Source organism: Ovis canadensis, chromosome 1 (genome assembly GCF_042477335.2).
Source record: "Ovis canadensis isolate MfBH-ARS-UI-01 breed Bighorn chromosome 1, ARS-UI_OviCan_v2, whole genome shotgun sequence".
Classification (NCBI taxonomy): Eukaryota; Metazoa; Chordata; class Mammalia; order Artiodactyla; family Bovidae; genus Ovis; species Ovis canadensis.
Window position 1 is genome coordinate 149,306,440 of NC_091245.1, and position 18,985 is coordinate 149,325,424.

Consider the following 18,985-nt stretch of genomic DNA (forward strand, 5'->3'; position numbering starts at 1 on the left):
TAAAGGTGTATGGACATTAATCTTAGACACAAGGACCTCCTGATGTAGGCAGGTCCTAAAATTACTTTAACTGAAAAGCTTCTGAAAGGCTACTATGGAAAGTATAACCATTTAAAATCTTCAGTCCAATTACTTGAATGGAAATGAATTTAAAACACTAGTGGAGTCAAATGTCTCTTTCATTTACATAGGCAAGGGCATGTTCAAACAGAATATATATGGAAATGAGGGCAAATTGGAAACATCTGCTCATCCTGACATTATAAATACTGCCAGCTTTGTCCAAACTGTTTGATTTATACAGACTTAAATGGCCACTTCATCCAGCAGTAAATAGAGTGTCAGAAAATTGTGTCAGTTACATTGAGAGCAATGGCAGCTGAAAACATTAGGTGTGCTGATGGAGTCACTGGCTTAAAAAAAAAAAAAAAGCTTATTTGGGGCTGTGCTTTATGCTTGGAAAAAATGTGCACTGAATCTAAGTCTTTCTACCTACTGTTTACACTTTTCAAATTCATTTCTTATCAGTTGTCTGAAATGCCTAATTATTCTCCTTTCTTCTTTCAGTTCAAATTGAAGTGAATGTTTCAAGTCAGACATTTACAGTTTATACAGCATAATCCACTTTTTAAGACTGTTCCATTATTTCTAAACTTTCCCTTAAAAATACGCTTAGTTACTTATGTCAGTCACTTAGGATAAGCTCTTAAAGTGAATATGAACCAAAGGTATATCCAGATTATGTTCACATACCAGTCTGCTCATAAGAATATGACTTCTTTGTTAATGAAGGTGAGGATTTGAAATGGTACTGTTTACTTTTGCTAAATATTTTTTGGTCAGTTGCATCTGGGACATCTATACAAGTATTTATAATATCTAAAATACAAAATTTATGAAATTTACAAAATATAAACTTTCTACATTTGTGTGTATACAGGTGTGTAAAGTGAAATATAAAACCTATTTTAAAAAGAAAATGGATATGTAAAACAGCCTGCATGGTCACCAAACTGAAGAAAGCAATTATATTTCCTAACTTACAGATGAGTGTACTTTCTCCTATACTCCCTTTTTATTTTTAATTGAGGTTTAGTAGAAATTACACCATTTGACTAGAAAATTACAGGAGACCTAAAAAATCAGGGCAAATGCCTTCAAAAGTCCTATAACTTATAGGGAAGAAAATACAATGTTAGGAGAATAAGTTTAGCTCAATTTGGTAATACTGAAGTTCCAGCTTATAATTTTTGTTAAACTCTGATTGTAATTGAGTGGTTTACTCATGACTTTGGTAAACACCATCATTATCCAGGTATAATAACAGGCATGTGCATCATGGCCTGGGGATTTTCCTCCACACACACATCCATACAGGAGCATTTGATTCCTTAGTTAAGGGTTACAATTATTGACATAGAAATTAGACCAGAAATTCAAAGGACTAAGACTGGATAATAAGCTAAATCCAGAAAAGAATTTGGTTTGTTTCAATGAAAGAAAACCAAATGATTAATTAAATGAATGGGAGAATATGACTTTCCAATATATGCAGGGAATTTGAGTAGGAAAATATAAATGTTCAAATCACTCAGACAAGTAAAAACTTCGGGTGGTCTCTTTTCTAAATCTCAGCAGCATGTCTAATAACATGTGCCAGAATCCATGTTTCTTTTATAAAATGCCAGCACGCCTGAAACCTCAAAGATGTGGGAACAAGGGATACAAACCCTTATGCTAACTGCATTTATCCTGCAGCAATCCTTCCACACAGGGTTATTTGCCTGGAAATGAATTAACTGTATCTTATAGGCATATTCTCCAGCCAACATCAACAATGACACCAGCCAGAAGGCATGCCTCAGAAAAAATCCTTTCCTACATGTATGTTAGATATTAGATATAGACATATCTTTAAGAAAAAATTTAAATGGATTAAATATGCCTCTGTCAATCTTCTATCATCATTACCTATATTTAGATTGAGAAATTTGGTCACCATGTGCATCTAAGTGATGTTTATGATAAAATGCTGGGAAATTTTTCAAAGGCTACAAAATTTTAATTCACTATAACTAAAAATAGATAAACATGTTATTAATGTCACATATGTTCAGTGTTGGAAATAAAATTAGAAAAGCAAAGAAAAAAAGAAAATCTACTGATAATGCAGACATACATATTGGACTGTATAGTTCTAAAATATTCTTCTACAATATCACTTAAATGACTATTTAATGGTATAAATACTGTTACCTTAATTACTTAACTAATCAATTGTCTTTAAATCTAGATTCTTTCTAATTCCCACCGTTAAACACATTGGTGAAATTAATATCCTTCTCAATTTTATTCAAGTTGATTTCAACTGAAACTCTCCTCCCAAACCTCACAAACACTGAGTATTAACAACCTTGCCAAACTTAGAACAGAATCTCCTAATTGGCACTTTTATGTTAGTGAGATTAAACATTTATTTTCACATTACTTTGTCATTAATATCTTATTTATTATGGATATTGTGTTCCTGTGCTTAGCTTTTTAATTTCTAGGGACTAATGATAGACTAGTTTTATCCATTTCTCAAAAACATTTTATATATATTTCCATTTATTAAAGTTTTTTCTAATGTAGTTGGGCATGTTTGTTGTTCAGTCAATATAATTATATAATATAGATCACATAATACCTAATAAATTATATTATATAAATGTTTACTTCACTTTTATCCTTCACTTTTGCTTTCATTAAATTTGAATCCAACTATAGTTTTGCACAGATGGAAACCTTTTTTTCCCAAACAGTTCATTATTGCATTACCATTATTGAACAATCCATCTTCCTATCTGTGTTAGTATGAAATGACATCTTTAGAATATTTGTATAGCTTTTTAACTTAAAAGATAGATTTTTCTTAGGGTCAAAATTATTACATGGAACACCATACAGAAATATCCAAAAATGGTGTTCTAGCATCCTAAAAGTGTATGAGTGGACACCTTCCCAAAAATATTGATTAATGAAAGTGTTCAAAAAATTTTATTTGCATGACAATAGATCTTTATTATAGCAAATTTTGATACATTTTAAATACATCATGCAGTTATTTCATACATAAAATGAAATGAATCTGACACATAGAAATAAAAATGAGTGCAAACAGCCCTAAGTGCAAGGTTATTCACTTATAGGACTTTCAATGACTATTACTGAACAAGTTAGATAGACAGGTATCGATGAATTCATAAACATATTTTAGATCTCCCAAACACAAACTGTCCTCTGGGCACCTATTTTGTTCATTGTTTACCTCATGAGATATAAACTGAAATGGTACTTAATCAAGATAAAACCCTATTCCTTGTTTCATCACTCATTTAAAAAAGAGGGAAAAAATGAAAGGATGCAGATCACACATCATTTAATAAGATAAAATTAGCAACCCCATTACCTTTCACTCTTTGTCACAGTTACCCATACTTCCTGCAGACTTTATTCTGTGCAGTCTGTCTTTGTGGCCAATGACAAGTGAAACATGGAGGCTGATTGGTTGGAGGACATGGAAGGGTATGGATGGAAAAGGGCAAGAGAAGTTCCAGTCACAATGACACGATGATTAGAAGATGGCCAATAAAATGTCAACTTACCAGACCCAACTAAAACAAAACAAAAAAGAAAACATGGAATAAATAAAAATAAAGAAACTGAAAACGAAACAGAAAAAGTAGTAAGATTTGACTTAACCAATGATCTTTTCTTTTAAATAAAAAGAACACATTACTATTTGGATACATGGCTCATACTATCTATGCATGAATTATATTCACTAGCATTTCTATATCACCATAAATCATTTAAGAAAAATAGAAATGAATCTTAAAATATCTACTTTGATTAAATGGCAGAGCTACAATGAATGATAGCTATAAAATTATACAACACTTTTCAATGACTTTACATTGTGCTACCAGATGACAGGATCAGATAACTATAAATGTAATGGGTTTAAAAGAAAAAAAAATACTATAAATCTTTACTGCTAATGCCACATAGAGTAGAAATCAAACATCTTAATCAAAGATAAAGTGTTAAATCCTATAACTCCACCATCAAATTAATTTTTAAATGTTTCATGCTGCCAATGATATTCTATTAAACCCATTATTCTCATACTTGAATAAGCATTAGAATAACCCTTAGATCTGGTTAATATACAGGTTATGATTATATAGGTCAGGACTATGACAAGGGATTTTGCAGAACCCAGGTGTTGCTGGGCATGACCGTCAGCTGAGTAGCGTCGTTAATAAAAAGTGTTACATTTGTATCCTTGCATATTTTTCAATGAGAAAACAGGAAAAAATATAAACACATTATGAAAACAGAAAACTTTATAACACTAATAAAGTTAGAGTCACATTACCTGTTTTCAGGGCTGAAACATTGGATATTTTAACATAGAAAGCTCGAGTAATACATATTTAAAATACTGGAAAGCAATTGTTTTGCTCATTTAGAAACAAAGGTAATTACTGTCAAATGCAGAGCCTTTTCATAATAGCCCAGTAGATACCCACAATACATTTTACTCAAATAAATAATGCCCATGTCTTTCAGCAAGTCACAATTAATTAGACTTGATTGCATTTCTGTGCCTTTGATAAATGAACTATTCTAAGCACTGCTACTGTGAAATGGTAGTTTTAAAAAAGAAGTGTTCTCCTGTTCTCTCTATTGTTACCACATCTGCAAAGCTGAAAGGTAATTCAGAAATACACTTTTAACTCACACATTCTCTTTAGTGTGAGTGAAATAGATTGTTTTTATTTTTCACTCTAAAGTAAAATCTCTATTTTTTCATTCATGCAGGCAAGAAAAGTTTAAAAAAATCTCATTAACTCAGGCATAATGTTTATCATAGCATCAAACATGCCATCCAGATTTAAAAACACACAGAGAAGATGGGGCTTGTTTACAATTCTCAAAAGCTTCAAGATGATGTCTTTTAAATGACAGAAAGAAATATTCAGAAACTACAAGAAAGCAATCCTGATAACTACAGCAACATAACTTAGCTTTGAGAAAACACAAAGTCATAAAATTATCTTTTGGGTAATCTCTGAAAATAAACTTGATTATACTGATACCGTTAAAATCAAGCCTTATTGTAAGTCAGGAGATCAGAGAATGATTCATCAATAGTTTCTATTGATGTGTTTTCAGTAATTTAAAATTCCTTAAACAATTTCAAAAATATTTAACATGTTAGAAACCAAAAAATCACTGGGAATTAGTTCATGTAAAATTTTAAAAGGCACTTTTCCCTTGCTTGTAGGCTTTACCAGCTGAACTGCAGCAGTTGAATCTTTTAATTAAAATCCAGTGTGTTTAAGAATGTCTGGCTAGTGTACTTGCATATAACATCAATGGAAATTGATAACTGTAAAATATTTCAAAGTCTATTAAGGACCTTCAAACTTATCTAAGACAACATCTAACACAGAAGCTCTTAAAACATCAGAGGTTTTTGAGAGGAGTCTATCTTGAATGATCTTTTAAGCTTTTAACAACCATGACTATCAGGAAGTGAGTCTTCTTATCTAAATGAAAACCTGCCCGACACAATTTCATTTGTTCTAGTTTCAGCAAACAAATAAATGCCATTTAGATCCTCCACATAAAATCCTTTTACTCACTGAGAATAAATGACAGAAATGCCTTTAAATCTTTAAGTTTTTCACTTATTGCCCCTTTCTCCATATTTCTCTCAGTCAGGATGAAGGACTTTTTTTCCCCCTATACAGAAAGCAGAGACCTTCTACACAACAGGCAGTGCCCATTATTGTTGAGTTAGATTAGTCCAGAAACAATCAGAAGAAAATGAGTCTTTTGGATCCTGTTCATTCATTATCCTCTAATGCCCCTGGTTTATGAGCAGCTTCTTTCCCACCCTCTACAGAACTCTTCTCAACTTCTTTTTCTGCTTTAAAGGCTGGGATCACCTCTATCCCAATCCCTTTCCTCTTAAGAGGAAAAGCCTGTCTCTCTATCTCTAATAAAACAATAAAATGTTAGCTCTGGAAGTGTCCTTAGAATTTATCAGTCTAAGAACCTAAATTGTTAAAAATAACTTCTTCAAGGTTACAGATGACTAACCGAAGACAGTCTTCCAGGTTTCTTGACTAAATCCAAGTCTGTACAAATTTTCCTACTAATTAATCAGTTTGGGAAGAATGATATGCAATAGGAAAAATAATCTGTTTCATTTTACATAAACTGTTTAACCTAAAATCCTTACTACCTCTTCATGAAAGCAATTTTAAAGTATTCCTCATGATATTAAAATTCTTTAAAGAATATTTAGCTATAGTTTGAAAAAGACATGGGAAATTTAACAGGTGAGAAGAAAAGAGACTTAAAGCCTTTTAAAACGTTCACCTTTTGGGGGAAAAAAAGTAATCATTTCTTAAGGGTAAATCAACTTTAATTAATTCTTGTCTGGAAGTGACATTTTATGTCAATATACATTAAAAAATACACTTTTGAAGATGAGGACAAATAGTATTTTGACAAAAATACATCTTAGGGTAAATGTGCCAAATAGGAAGTTAAAATAACTTTACAAAATAAATACATATTTTTAAGAGGAAAAAAACTTACTAATTTTTGTCTTTTAATGTTTCAACATCGTGTGGATTATAATCCATCTTTAGGAACAGATTGAATTTTTTTTACATTGTAGGGAGTTTGGAAAGGGGTGAAGGACTGGAGAATTTGCCCCAAATCCGAGTTTGTATACGAAGCATAGTGTTTTCACCTAGCTTTGATTTTCTTGAGGTTGGGTGCAGGGGGAAGAGGAGTTAAGCAAAATCTAAAATAGACACACACACACACACACATTTATATTATATATATATAATATATCATTATAAAATTCTGGTACCCTTTTGATTCAAAAGGCGAAATGGGATAGCACTCTGAAATTTTTGGAGATATACAAATTATGTACTTGAGTAACAGCTTTTAGAAAATGAACTGTTTAAAATGGTATAGGGTAGGCTTTCTATCCCCCATTCTCCCACGCCCTCCTTCCCCACACACAAATACACATGCACCCGATTATAGAGTAAAAGATTTTCTTCCTCTTTTGAATGGGTCACCAAAAAACTCCAGATTATTTAGTCTGAACTCTTCTGTATTCTAAGAATGTACACTATTCAGACAATAATCTTTTGGTATAAATAAGAGAAGAAGCTAAGAGCGAAAGACATAAAAATGAAGGAAGCAAAGAATGAAGCAAGGGAGGTGGAGGGGAAAAGAGAAAGAAAAGACTCATTTCTTCTATCTGCTTGTCATATTCAGGAGACAAGAGTCAGAAAGATGATAAATGTTTGAAAAAATTACACAGAAGCTGGAGGAAGAGGCCTTTTTTTGGTCTGAGAAAACAAGTCAGCTGGACAGATACTTAAGACATCTTCAGATTATGTCTAATAAATACAGGGAGCAGCCAATCCTGATAACTACTTACGCCAGAAGAGAAGATAATGGGCCTAAATAATAGCATGGTTACTTAGGAAAATCAGAGAAAAGAAGCAGTTAACAGTAAAGGTCACTGAACCATGAATTGGTTGCCAACTGTGATGTCTCTAGAGGTCTTTAAATGTGGGATTTATTTCCATTTGGCCACAACAGCTTAGCTATATAACCCTGTCTGGTAAAGAAGTAGAGTAGTTGACTCTTAAAGTGCTTTCTACACTGTGATTTTAAGACTATGGAAATTCAGAGGTAAAGCAGGACAACAGATATACCCCTCTGCCTCCAATATTTTTCCTTTTGATTATGTACATACAAATGGATACCCTACTAGAAAATGTCCTGGGAAATATTCTCTTCAGTTACCTAAAGTTGATGAGGTAATTTATACACATAGCTCATAATATAAATCCAGGTGATATTAGAAAATTGCACAAAATTAAAATATTTGCAAGTTTAGCACAAAGGTAAAGTTACAGTTTGGATATTTTCACATTGAAATCTCTACTTTTGAAGCATAATGGCAAAAATTTTGAATTTGTACTTATGAATTAGATAAAGTAGCCAGATTCTTCACTGTCAGCAATGGGTCATACAATTATTTTCATTATTAGTAGTTAAACAGTAGTGAGTCCCTAAACTGATGTGATTTTTCTCATTCTCATACATTGTGCTTGAGAATGTATGAGAATAGAATGAGAATAGAATTCATATACATATGAATAGAGTAAAGTAGTGAGTTATAAGATTTTTTGGAGAAGAAATACATTTGAATAAAATAGAAGAATACTCAAATATTTAACCAGTGAAGCTATCTGCAGTTGAACTGACAAAACCCAGTCACTGTTACACCAGAGAAATTATATGCATAGATACTCATGAATGATATTATCTCTAACAATTAAAAACTCTCAAGATATTTTAGTATGAGATATGATTTCTTTTTAGGGAAAAGATTGAGTTTAACATAAAAGCCTGTCATTGCGTCTTTCAAGTCTTCAGGCATACAAAATAGAGTGACTAAGAAGGACATTTTTAGAATACATTTAATTGGCACATAAAATACCATGAACTTTTCCCCTCCACTTAACTATCTCACTTTATTCTTTAGATCAGTAGTTCCAGAAACAATTCTGATTGTCACTGCTGAAGTGGGGGTGCTTCGGGCATCTACAAGGCAGAGGTCAGACATGCTGATAAATATCCTATAACACACAAGAAAGCTTCCCATAACAAAGCATGATCCAACCCAAAATCCCAATAGAACCATGATTGAAAACTTTGCTATCTGCACAAAATATCTTGCACTATGCCTGATACACAAAATATCTTGCACTATGCCAGAAAAAGTTAATAAACTTCTTCTTTTCCTTCTATTTCTAAAAATGTCTCCACTGAACCCCAAAACAGTTATTAAATGGTACAACTTATTTGCCTGCTAAAGAGTCTGAAACTGAAATGCAGGTATCCAGCCATCTATGACGATGTGTATGGCACCTGACATAGGATCTCAGGATCATAATTTTGGTGGTATCAGTATCAGTTCAGTTGCTCAGTTGCATCCAACTCTTTGCGACCCCTGGACCGCAGCACGCCAGGCCTCCCTGTCCATCACCAATGGACATGAGTTTGACTAAGCTCCGGGAGTTGATGATGGACAGGGAAGACTGGTGTGCAGGAGTCCGTGGGCTCAGAAAGAGTTGGACACAACTGAGCAAATGAACTGAACTGAAGTGAAAGCAAGAGAAATAAATGCTTGTTGTTTTTGCTTTTCAAAGAAAGAACTGTAAGTCATCTCTTCCTACCCTTGCTAAGCCCTGCTAATGCTGCTGCTAAGTCGCTTCAGTCGTGTCCGACTCTGTGCGACCCCAGAGACGGCAGCCCAATTAAAACTGGAGTAAAAATAACCAACAAATATCGATGTAAAGAAGGTGGTAAGTCACCACAAAGTTCAGCATTTCAGATCAGTTCAGTTCAGTTCAGTCGCTCAGTTGTGTCCAACTCTTTGTGACCCTATGAACCACAGCACGCCAGGCCTCCCTGTCCATCACCAACTCCCGGAGTCCACCCAAACCCATGTCCATTTAGTTGGTGATACAATCCAACCATCTCATCTTCTGTCGTCCCCTACTCCTCCTGCCCCCAATCCCTCCCAGCATCAGGGTCTTTTCAAATAAGTCAGCTTTTCACATCGGGTGGCCAAAGTATTGGAGTTTCAGCGTCAACATCAGTCCTTCCAATGAACACCCAGGACTGATCTCCTTTAGGATGGACTGGTTGGATCTCCTTGCAATTTTGGTGGTAACAGTCCCTAAATCAATTTAGAAAGCCAGAAATCTAGATCTTTCTTTTTTTCTTCTTTGAGATGTACAATTCATTACCAAATTCTATAGATTTTATTTCATAACCATTTCTCCATTCCATCCACCTCTTTCTAACTCTATTACCACCACCCTGGCCAAGTTATGCAACAGCAGTCACCTGAAATAATGCCTTGTTTTTTTTTCCATTCCAACCTCACAAAGCAACCAGAATGCTTAAAAACTAAACTAATCTGATTATAGTACATTTAGCTCAAAAGCCTTCAATAGGGTCTCATTTCTCTTAAAAGAGAGCAAAATCCCTAACATGGCCTTGCTAAGTGATTCTTTGGTGTTTTCTCATATTCCTTCCCTCGCCCACCTTTCTAACTTAGCCATGTAGATCTTCTCATTCTTGAGTGCCCTTTGCTCCTTATTACTTATGGTTCTGTTTATGCTATACCCTGAGATCCTCCTATTTTAAATTCCTACTCATCTCAGCCCTTAGCTCAAAAAAATAAAATACTTCTTCAAGGAGCTACCTTAAATTTGATACTAAATCTTATCAGAATGCTACTATGCTCTCATAGAGACCTTAACTTTTCTTCTAGAGCATTTAACTATAGTCTTAAACTATAAATTTGTGATGTTTCTATAGAAGTCTGTTTCTTAAAACAGCCTGTAAGTTACACGAGGGCAAGTATTTAACTATTTTGTTTTCCATCATTTTTCTAGAACTTATCGAGTTGAGGACACTATTTATATTGCATTCAAATATTTGTTGAAAGAGTGAACAAATGACAAGAATGTCCCCATTACCCAGTTGAAGGCACTTTCTTCCACCCATTCCTTTAAAAATCCACTTTTTAAATTCTGCTGATACTATAGACATTTGTGTATATCTCTCTTCATCAATAAGCTCCATAAAGGCAGGCTTACTATCTATGTGTCTTACTATCACTGTGTCTAGTGTATTGCTTTATACACAGAAGGTGCTCCCAAAATTTTGTTTGGGACCCTTATCTTCAAATAGCATAAGTCATGGAGGGTCAGCATTAAAGTACATGATAACATAATAATGAAACTACTCAACTGACAGTTAAATAACTTTGGATCAGATTCTCTGCAAAATTAATCGGATATATCCTGCATAAATCACATAACCTTTTACGTCTCAATTTAATGAAGATCCATCAACGTTAGGTAACTATGTGTCAGATCATACACTAGAAACCTTCCTAGCAACTCTGTACAAGAGTTCAATATGCCAATTTTGTAGAGGGAGAAATATGAAGGTTAAGTAATTTTCTTAAGATCATGTATCAGGTAAGACATGGAAGATTGGTGCTCAGGTCTGTCCAGCTCTTTTAATTAGTGCTGTTTTTGGAATACCGCATGACTTTAAGTTAAAAAAAAACTGTTAAACCTTCAGTTCAGTTGCTCAGTCATGTCTGACTCTGCGACCCCACAGACTGCAACACACCAGCTTCACTGTCCATCACTAAATCCCAGAGCTTGCTCAAACACATGTCCATCGAGTTGGATGGTGGTGGTTGGTGCCATCCAACCATCTCATCCTCTGTCGTCCCCTTCTCCTCCTTATTAAATCTTATTTTACTGTAAATTTGGTTCTAAAATCTTTTGGCTCCATGACATAAACAAAATAACTTTCAATGAAAATTTATTTACAAGGCAGCCCACTGAATGAGAGAGAATATGTACAAATTATATTTCTGATAAGGGGTTATTATCCAAGAAACTCATACAACTCAGTAGCAAAAAAAGAAACAAATAATCTGATTTGAAAAATAAGTAGAGAATCTGACTAGTCCAAGAAGACATATAGATGGCCAACAGGCACATGAAAAGATGCTCAACATCACTAACCCTGAGGGAAATGCAAATCAAAAGCACAATAGGATATCACGTCACATATATTAGAACAGCTATAATTAAAAAGACAAGAGGGACTTCTTTGTGGCTAAGAGTATACACTCCCAATGCAGGGGGCCTGGATTCAATCCTTCGTTAGGAAACTAGATTCTACATGCTGCAACTAAGAGTTCACATGCCACAACTAAAGATTCCGCATACTGTAACTAAGACTCCATGCAACCATATAAATAAATAAACATTAAATAAACAAACAAAAACTAAGAAATAAGGAATGTTGGCAAGGATGTGGAGAAAACAGTACACTTTGTGTATAATTAGTGAGAATGTATATGAGTGAGGCTACTATGGAAAACAATATGGAAGATCCTCAAAAAATTAAAAATAAAACTTCCATATGATCCAGCAGTTCCACTCTTGAATATTCATCCAAAGCAAACAAAAACACTAATTCATATATATATATACCCTATGTTCATTGCAGAATTATTTACAATAATCAAGACTTAGAAAAAATCTAAATGTCCATTACTGGATGAATGGATAAAGAAATATAAACTAATTAGCTAAATAAATAAATACATACACAATGGAATACTATAAAGCCATAAAAAGGAGGATAACTTGTAATTTGAGATGACATGGATGGACCTTGAAGGTTATTATGCTAATTGAAATAAGTCAGGCAGAGGAAGAAAAATATCACAGGACCTCACTTATATGTGGAATTTAAAACAAACAAAAACACAAGTTTATAGATACAGAGAACAGATTGATGATTGTCTAAGTTGAGGGTGAGGGGGAGGTGGAATGGATGAAAGAGGTCAAAAGTTATAAATTCCAAGTTATAGTAAATAAACAAATTTTATAATGGAAGATATAATGTACAACAGAGGGAATATATTTACTAATATACTACTTCATTTTTGAAAGTTGCTAAGAGAGTAAATCTTAGAAGTTCTCATCATCAGGAAAAAAAAATTCTAACTATATATGGTGATGGATAACTAGACTTATTGTGCTGATCACTTTGTACTTTACATAATTATTCTGTGTCATATATGGGCATGTTTTACACACATAAAAAGGTTTGGGGCGAGGAAGTGACTCATGTTATATTCTATTTTCTCATTAAAAAAGAACAACGTCCAAATAGCCAATTCCATCTCTGCAAAATGATGTGATGTAACCTTTTAAGATAACTACTGTGAATGTCAAATGCATGCAACCAAGTGTCAAATGTATATGTTCAGTTTGCTATACATTATAAAATCAACTCTGACCTCAGTTCTTTCATAAGTAAAAAAGAGACCTCATCCTTGTCTAGTATTTAACATCTCAACAATCCAGTACAGAAATTATGTAACTTATCATTATTTCCAATAAGCCTAAATCAGGTCAAATTTACTTATTATCAATTATATTTATTCATTTAGTATTTATTCATTGGGGGGAATAAAAAGCTTAAGTAAAAACACAAGAGCACCCCTCAATCTCTTTATGAATGATCTAAAAAGAACACTGTTTGAAATGGCTCTTCTGTCATCCACGTCAATTTTTTAAAAAGTACCTTTTAAAATGCCATATCTATCAGTTTTAATTGTGCAGTGCTCTAAATTTTCTCCTAATAACACTGACCCACAAAATAAATGTCTTACAGCTAAAGCTAACTTTAACAACCATTTAAATATTTTCCTACTCTCATAATTTTGTTATAAAGCAATTACTCAGCTACATTTTGTCTTATACTTATTTTAGTATTTTCTATAGGTGTGTTTATACTGGCACATTATTTATCAAGTCAAGAGTATAACAGCTTAAAAGCAATTAAAATGCTCATGGTGTTTTAATCAGTTTTGCAAACTTTATATAAGATATTAATAGGTAGCAATTTTTAATTCATACAAAATCTTTTAAAAAATGAAATAAAAAGAAGCATACTGCATTTTAAATTGTTGAAATAAGGTTCAGAGGACACCAGTTGCTGTATAATATAACTAGTCTACTGATGACCCTAATGTTTGGAATATATAGAAATGATTTGTGAATCTGTAAGGATGAATACTGTTCAGCATCATTATTCATTTTGTGTATACCTATAAAATATTTAAAATGATAGCAAGCAAATAATAACATTTGATACATATGGATGCACTGAAAAGCCACTTTTCCATTATCTTGCATATTTCATTTATGCAGGTTTATCATAAGAAAAGGGTGTCCTTAATGTCAAACAGTCTAAAATCATTCTCTTTATGATTATTCTCTCTTAAACAATGAGTTATCTCAATCATTTATGTCCTAGCCATTCTGGATAAAACAGAATAAATACATCAGTGTAAACTAACAGGATATTTTTACATTATTCACAACATCACAACATAATTTCACATCTTAAAGTTATGTAAGATTGTTAGTAATGAATTTAATGCTTTAAAATGAGCTACCCATAAACGACTAGAGCAAAAGACTAATTTCCTTTTTCAAATTCCATTCTCAGGCTGAGTAACGCAGATGCTGCAGATTCGCACAACTCAGTTCCATCTTTCCAGGTTGCCATCATTATTTCAGAATGCAGGTTTCTAAAGACGATTACTTAGCTATTCATCTATATAACTGAGCAATGAGGAAAACGTATCCACTGTTATGTAGATGAATCAATTCCAGTAAAGCTCATAACACAATGGAAGATCCATGATGTGCTGTTTACTAGTGTGGTGCTGTGTCATTATTTGTCACAGACTCATATTATGTACCAATTATTTCTTGTACCTGACTGCTCTACTTATTTCTTCAAATACTTGGCAAAAAAAAAAAAAGGAAGAGAGTGTTTCAAGTTCTCTATAGGAAGGTTATGTGGAGAACTGCTTTTTCTTTTGAATAATTTTCAAGATTTATATCAATGTGTGTGAAATAACTGAAAGCAACCCAAAACCTTCATGAGTAAATGAAAGAAATCTAAGGGAATGTCACATCTTCAGCAGTCATTAGGGTTAAAATGGCTATCTCTGAAAGGCTATAAGAACACAAGAAGCTCTTTACTTTATCCTTTCTACCAAAAAAAAAAAAAGAAAAAAAAGAAAAAGAAAAGAATCATAGGCCATAATGCTACTGAGTCTCAATCAAATCAAATACCATTAAAAAAAAAAAAAAAAACCCAGCAGGAGTGGAGCTCAGCATCCTATTTATGCCACTGGATCAGAACAGTTAGGAGAGGAAGCCACTCTCACAAATGATTCTCTTGTTAAATTCTGTAGTGGGACTTCATTAAACCTCTTGGCTCTTAGCACTCCACTTTCAGCCTGTTCACAAAGAGCTCAGCTGGCAATACTGACTCTCTAAAAGTCTTCAATCACACATTGTCTTTGGGGGTTTCTTTTTATAACCACAAATCATTTCTTTCTCATTAGCTCCTCAAATCTTCAGTTAAATTTTTTTCAAAACATTATTTTTAACTACAAAGCAACCAATAGCAACAACACAAAAAGCCACAATAAATCCATAAGGGGGGTATTCTGAATAAATCTTGAGTTCAGCATTAAGAGTAGCAATACATATTATAGGAGGTGTAAATATACATATATATATACATATATATATATAAACACTGTGTGTGTGTGTGCGTGTGCGTGCATGTGTGTGTATGTGTGTGTGTATATCCCATTCCCTGAAGCCCTGAAGTGCTGTTTACTCTAGTACCACTGACTTTACTGGGCCTTGGTGGCTTATTGCCACATGTCGTGAAGAATCATTCCCCAAAGAACCAGCCTGCCAGCTCTTGTCAGAGTGTGGCAAACATGTCTCACACATATCAAGCTTCCTAAATTCATCAGGTAAAACTTTGAGGGCCTCGTAATATGTGTTTCCTCAAAATGTTGAATTCACAGTTCTTTTTTTTTCTATGAAATACTTTATTTACAATTTCAAGCAGTGAGCTCACAGTCCTTAGCAACAATCTTGTATTATAGTAAACCTGACCTGAACCTGCAAAAAGGCCCTCTGACACTATTAGTTTTGGCTCTGACTCAAATAACCACGTTATTGGTCAGAAACAATGTACCATTATACTGCCAGCTTTTCTGAAATCAGCAATTTAAGCAAACTGTTCCAACAAATGATTTAAATGAAGTCAACATCAAAGAAAGGGAATTCAGAACTGAAGGGTCCAGTTTTTTCTCTCATTACTTCTTTTCTGTTTAGATATACCAGCTCTAAAAAGCGATATGACTCTTACACTCTATCAGATATAATATGCTGATAAAAAGCTAAACATGGTGAAGCCTGTTTATGGGAACCACAAACTTACAAAAAGGCCTTCTTTCCCCTAGAGTTTGTTTTTGAACACAAGTTTATAGAAGTTTATCCCTCACTACTGGCAATAAAATCCACAGTCAACTACATTGTTTTATTTCTACTCAAATTTTAATTTTACATCCTGAAATAATTATATAGTGGTCCATAAAAAAAACGGCCACATATGCAACATGCAACGTTGCGTAAGATTCACATGTGGTTTGGTAATCTTCAAAGTTGTTATTTTACATCTTAGAAAAGGTTCAATGCACAAATGTGCATTTATTTTAAATGTGTACTTCTGATCCATTTTTGAGACTGTTAAAGTTTTAAATTATATAGTAGTTATTACTGGAGACCATCTATCAAATTGTTTTTAACTCTAGTTAACCCAATTGTTCCAATATATGGGCTATAACTATGGAAGAAGCAATGAATGAATTCACTATTATTTATTTTAGCAGGAAATTTAGCAGCACTGAACATTATTAGGAGGGAAACTAATTATGTTTAAAGATCAAAGGGAGTCATGTTAATTATGGATCTCTAAAAAAACACTATTTGGGTCTCAAATGTACATCAGATATACATAATTAATAAAAACAAAAAACATTTTAAACTAAATGTAGAATTTTTTCTGTGTACCTAGCTTATTTTCTGTTTCCTGAAGCAACTAGAATAAGAATTGACATTTTTTTAAACCACAATTACAGAAGACTTGATAGCCATTGTTTACTTAAAAGTGTTTACTGTATGTCTATGTAAATTGATGGAGATACACATATCACTCTGACTTGAATCTTTTCATACAGCCAGTGACAGGCAGGTAAAGGGCACTAAAGCTACATGTAGTCCTGATTCTGACATATGAAGACACATCACTGAAATGGCTTCCTTCTCTTTCTACTCCTTCTTCATATCATCTTTATTCTACTCCTTTTATTGAGCATTTCAATGCTTCACAGTGTGCTACCATTTCATATTAGCTCATTAATTTCCACAAAGTCCTATGAGGAAGATATTTTCACTCCCATTTTACAGATGAGAAACCTAAGAATCAGAGATTTCACGTCTATATTCAGCTTTTGAATCCATATTTGTGTCAGAAAAGAGTGGTTATTAGTTCTACCCTACAGAATTTTCCTAAAGCAGCAGCAAAAATATCTCCCTAAAACACACTCCAACAAATACTGAGGACTGATTTTGACAGACTGGCCTCAGTATTAAAGAACCACAGAAAATTATAATTGCATAAAAACAAAACAATTACCAAACTATGCATTAATCAGCTATAAAAAACTTTAAAATCTCTATGGTCAAAATAAATATTACTGGGTTCTAATGGGTTTTAAGGTGTTTTGGAAGAAGAAGAGAAAAATAATCATAAAAACCACCACTTTTGCATAAGCACTTCATAACCCATAAACCATCTTATGAGACTGCTTTTATTTTGTTAATTGTTTTTTAAACTTTCTATCATGTTTGATGTTTACAGTCCATGTACATTCATTTTCTTTTCAACAGATGAGAACATTGACTCAGAGAAGTTAACTGACTGGCCCAAGATCCCACAGCTGGTATGTACTGGGGCAGTCGAAGATTGGCTCAGACAGAAAATGGTACATGAATATCAAGGATGCTCCTAAGACTGCAATAAGCAATGAGACTAAGAAGGCAAAGTAAACAAAGTGTACCTGCAAGGAACTCACAGTCAACTGAGCAGATGTTGAAATGCAGTAAGGGTGACAACAGAATCCAGTGCGTCCCTAGCCTGAAACTGGGGTGAGGACTGTCTGCAGAGCTTTCTGGAACATGCCTATCTGAGTTGGGTCCAAGGACAGGAGTAATTATGGAAGAATTACAGAAGTAATTACAGATAGAAGACGTAGAAGATAGGTCAATGGGGGCAGGGCATTTTAGACCAAGACTTACCAAAATGAAAGCCCAGACATAATGGACATGGTGACATTTACATGAAAAAAAAAAAAAGATGTAAACAATATAATACTACTACCCTGAAGGGAGGAGCCAGAGGGGACTAAGTAGCTAGGCAGAGCAGTATTGAAGTATTTTGAATCCTATCATAGAGATGGGAAGCATGACTATGTTTTATGGATGGAACTAATATAACTTGATCTGTGTTTCAGGTCAACATACCTGTTGTGTGGGAGATGGATTCTATGAGACAAGATGGAGGCAAAGAAACTGGTTAGATGTTAACAGCTTCACTGGGCAAGAGATAATAAAGCAGTGATAAGAAGATAAGAAAGGTGTTGAGAGATATTTAAAAAGCAAAATAAGTAAGATTTTAAGGTGACTGACATTTGAGAAATGTAAGAGTAAAGCATGACCCACCAACACCTAAGCTGCCTACTACTGTGTATCTGCGTGTTGCATTACCACCGACTGAAATGAAGAATATGGAAGAATTCAGCTTCTTACGGCTCGTCTGCATCTGTGTTCACTGTATCACTACTATTGCCTCTGAATTAACACTCCCACACGGGGTTAGGAGAGTCTTAAAAGCTTAGACAAACCTGATAGTTCCTTCTTGTTTTACTGAAAAATCATAACCGTTGTTAAATTTCCAATTCATTGGGGTGTTAAATAGGGGTCAGTCATAGACTGTAGTGCCCAAGATATTTCAGCAAAGGTTTTCTGTTTTTGTTTTGAGGCACAGAGTTCACCAGCAGCAAAAAGAGGAGCTCTAGGAAACATTCCATCAGTAGCAATTAAGTCAGCAAAAAGACCTCACTGGTCTTTTTCTTTTTCTTTTTTTTTTTGCCATTGTGTCTCTCTGGTCCTAGTCAATCTTAGGCTTCAAGGCTTAGCCTTCCAGAGGCTGTCAGTGGATAATCAATTCTAACGAAGACGCCCTCTGTTCCTTCATTGCATGGAAGGCAGAATACGTATGGGAAACATCAAACAAAATAATAGTTCTTCAGGACAGAATAGAATGCATATCC

The 18,985-nt window shown here is 33.8% G+C and overlaps 1 protein-coding gene across 1 annotated transcript in view; it reads right to left on the minus strand.

Moving 5' to 3' along the window:
- ROBO1 (roundabout guidance receptor 1) overlaps positions 1 to 18,985 on the minus strand; it is a 452,203-nt gene that overhangs the window by 89,607 nt on the left and 343,611 nt on the right. Inside the window, exon 7 of the mRNA XM_069578675.1 lies at positions 3,648 to 3,656. Within this exon, the coding sequence (XP_069434776.1) occupies positions 3,648 to 3,656 (9 nt within the window). The remainder of the gene's footprint in view (positions 1 to 3,647; positions 3,657 to 18,985) is intronic.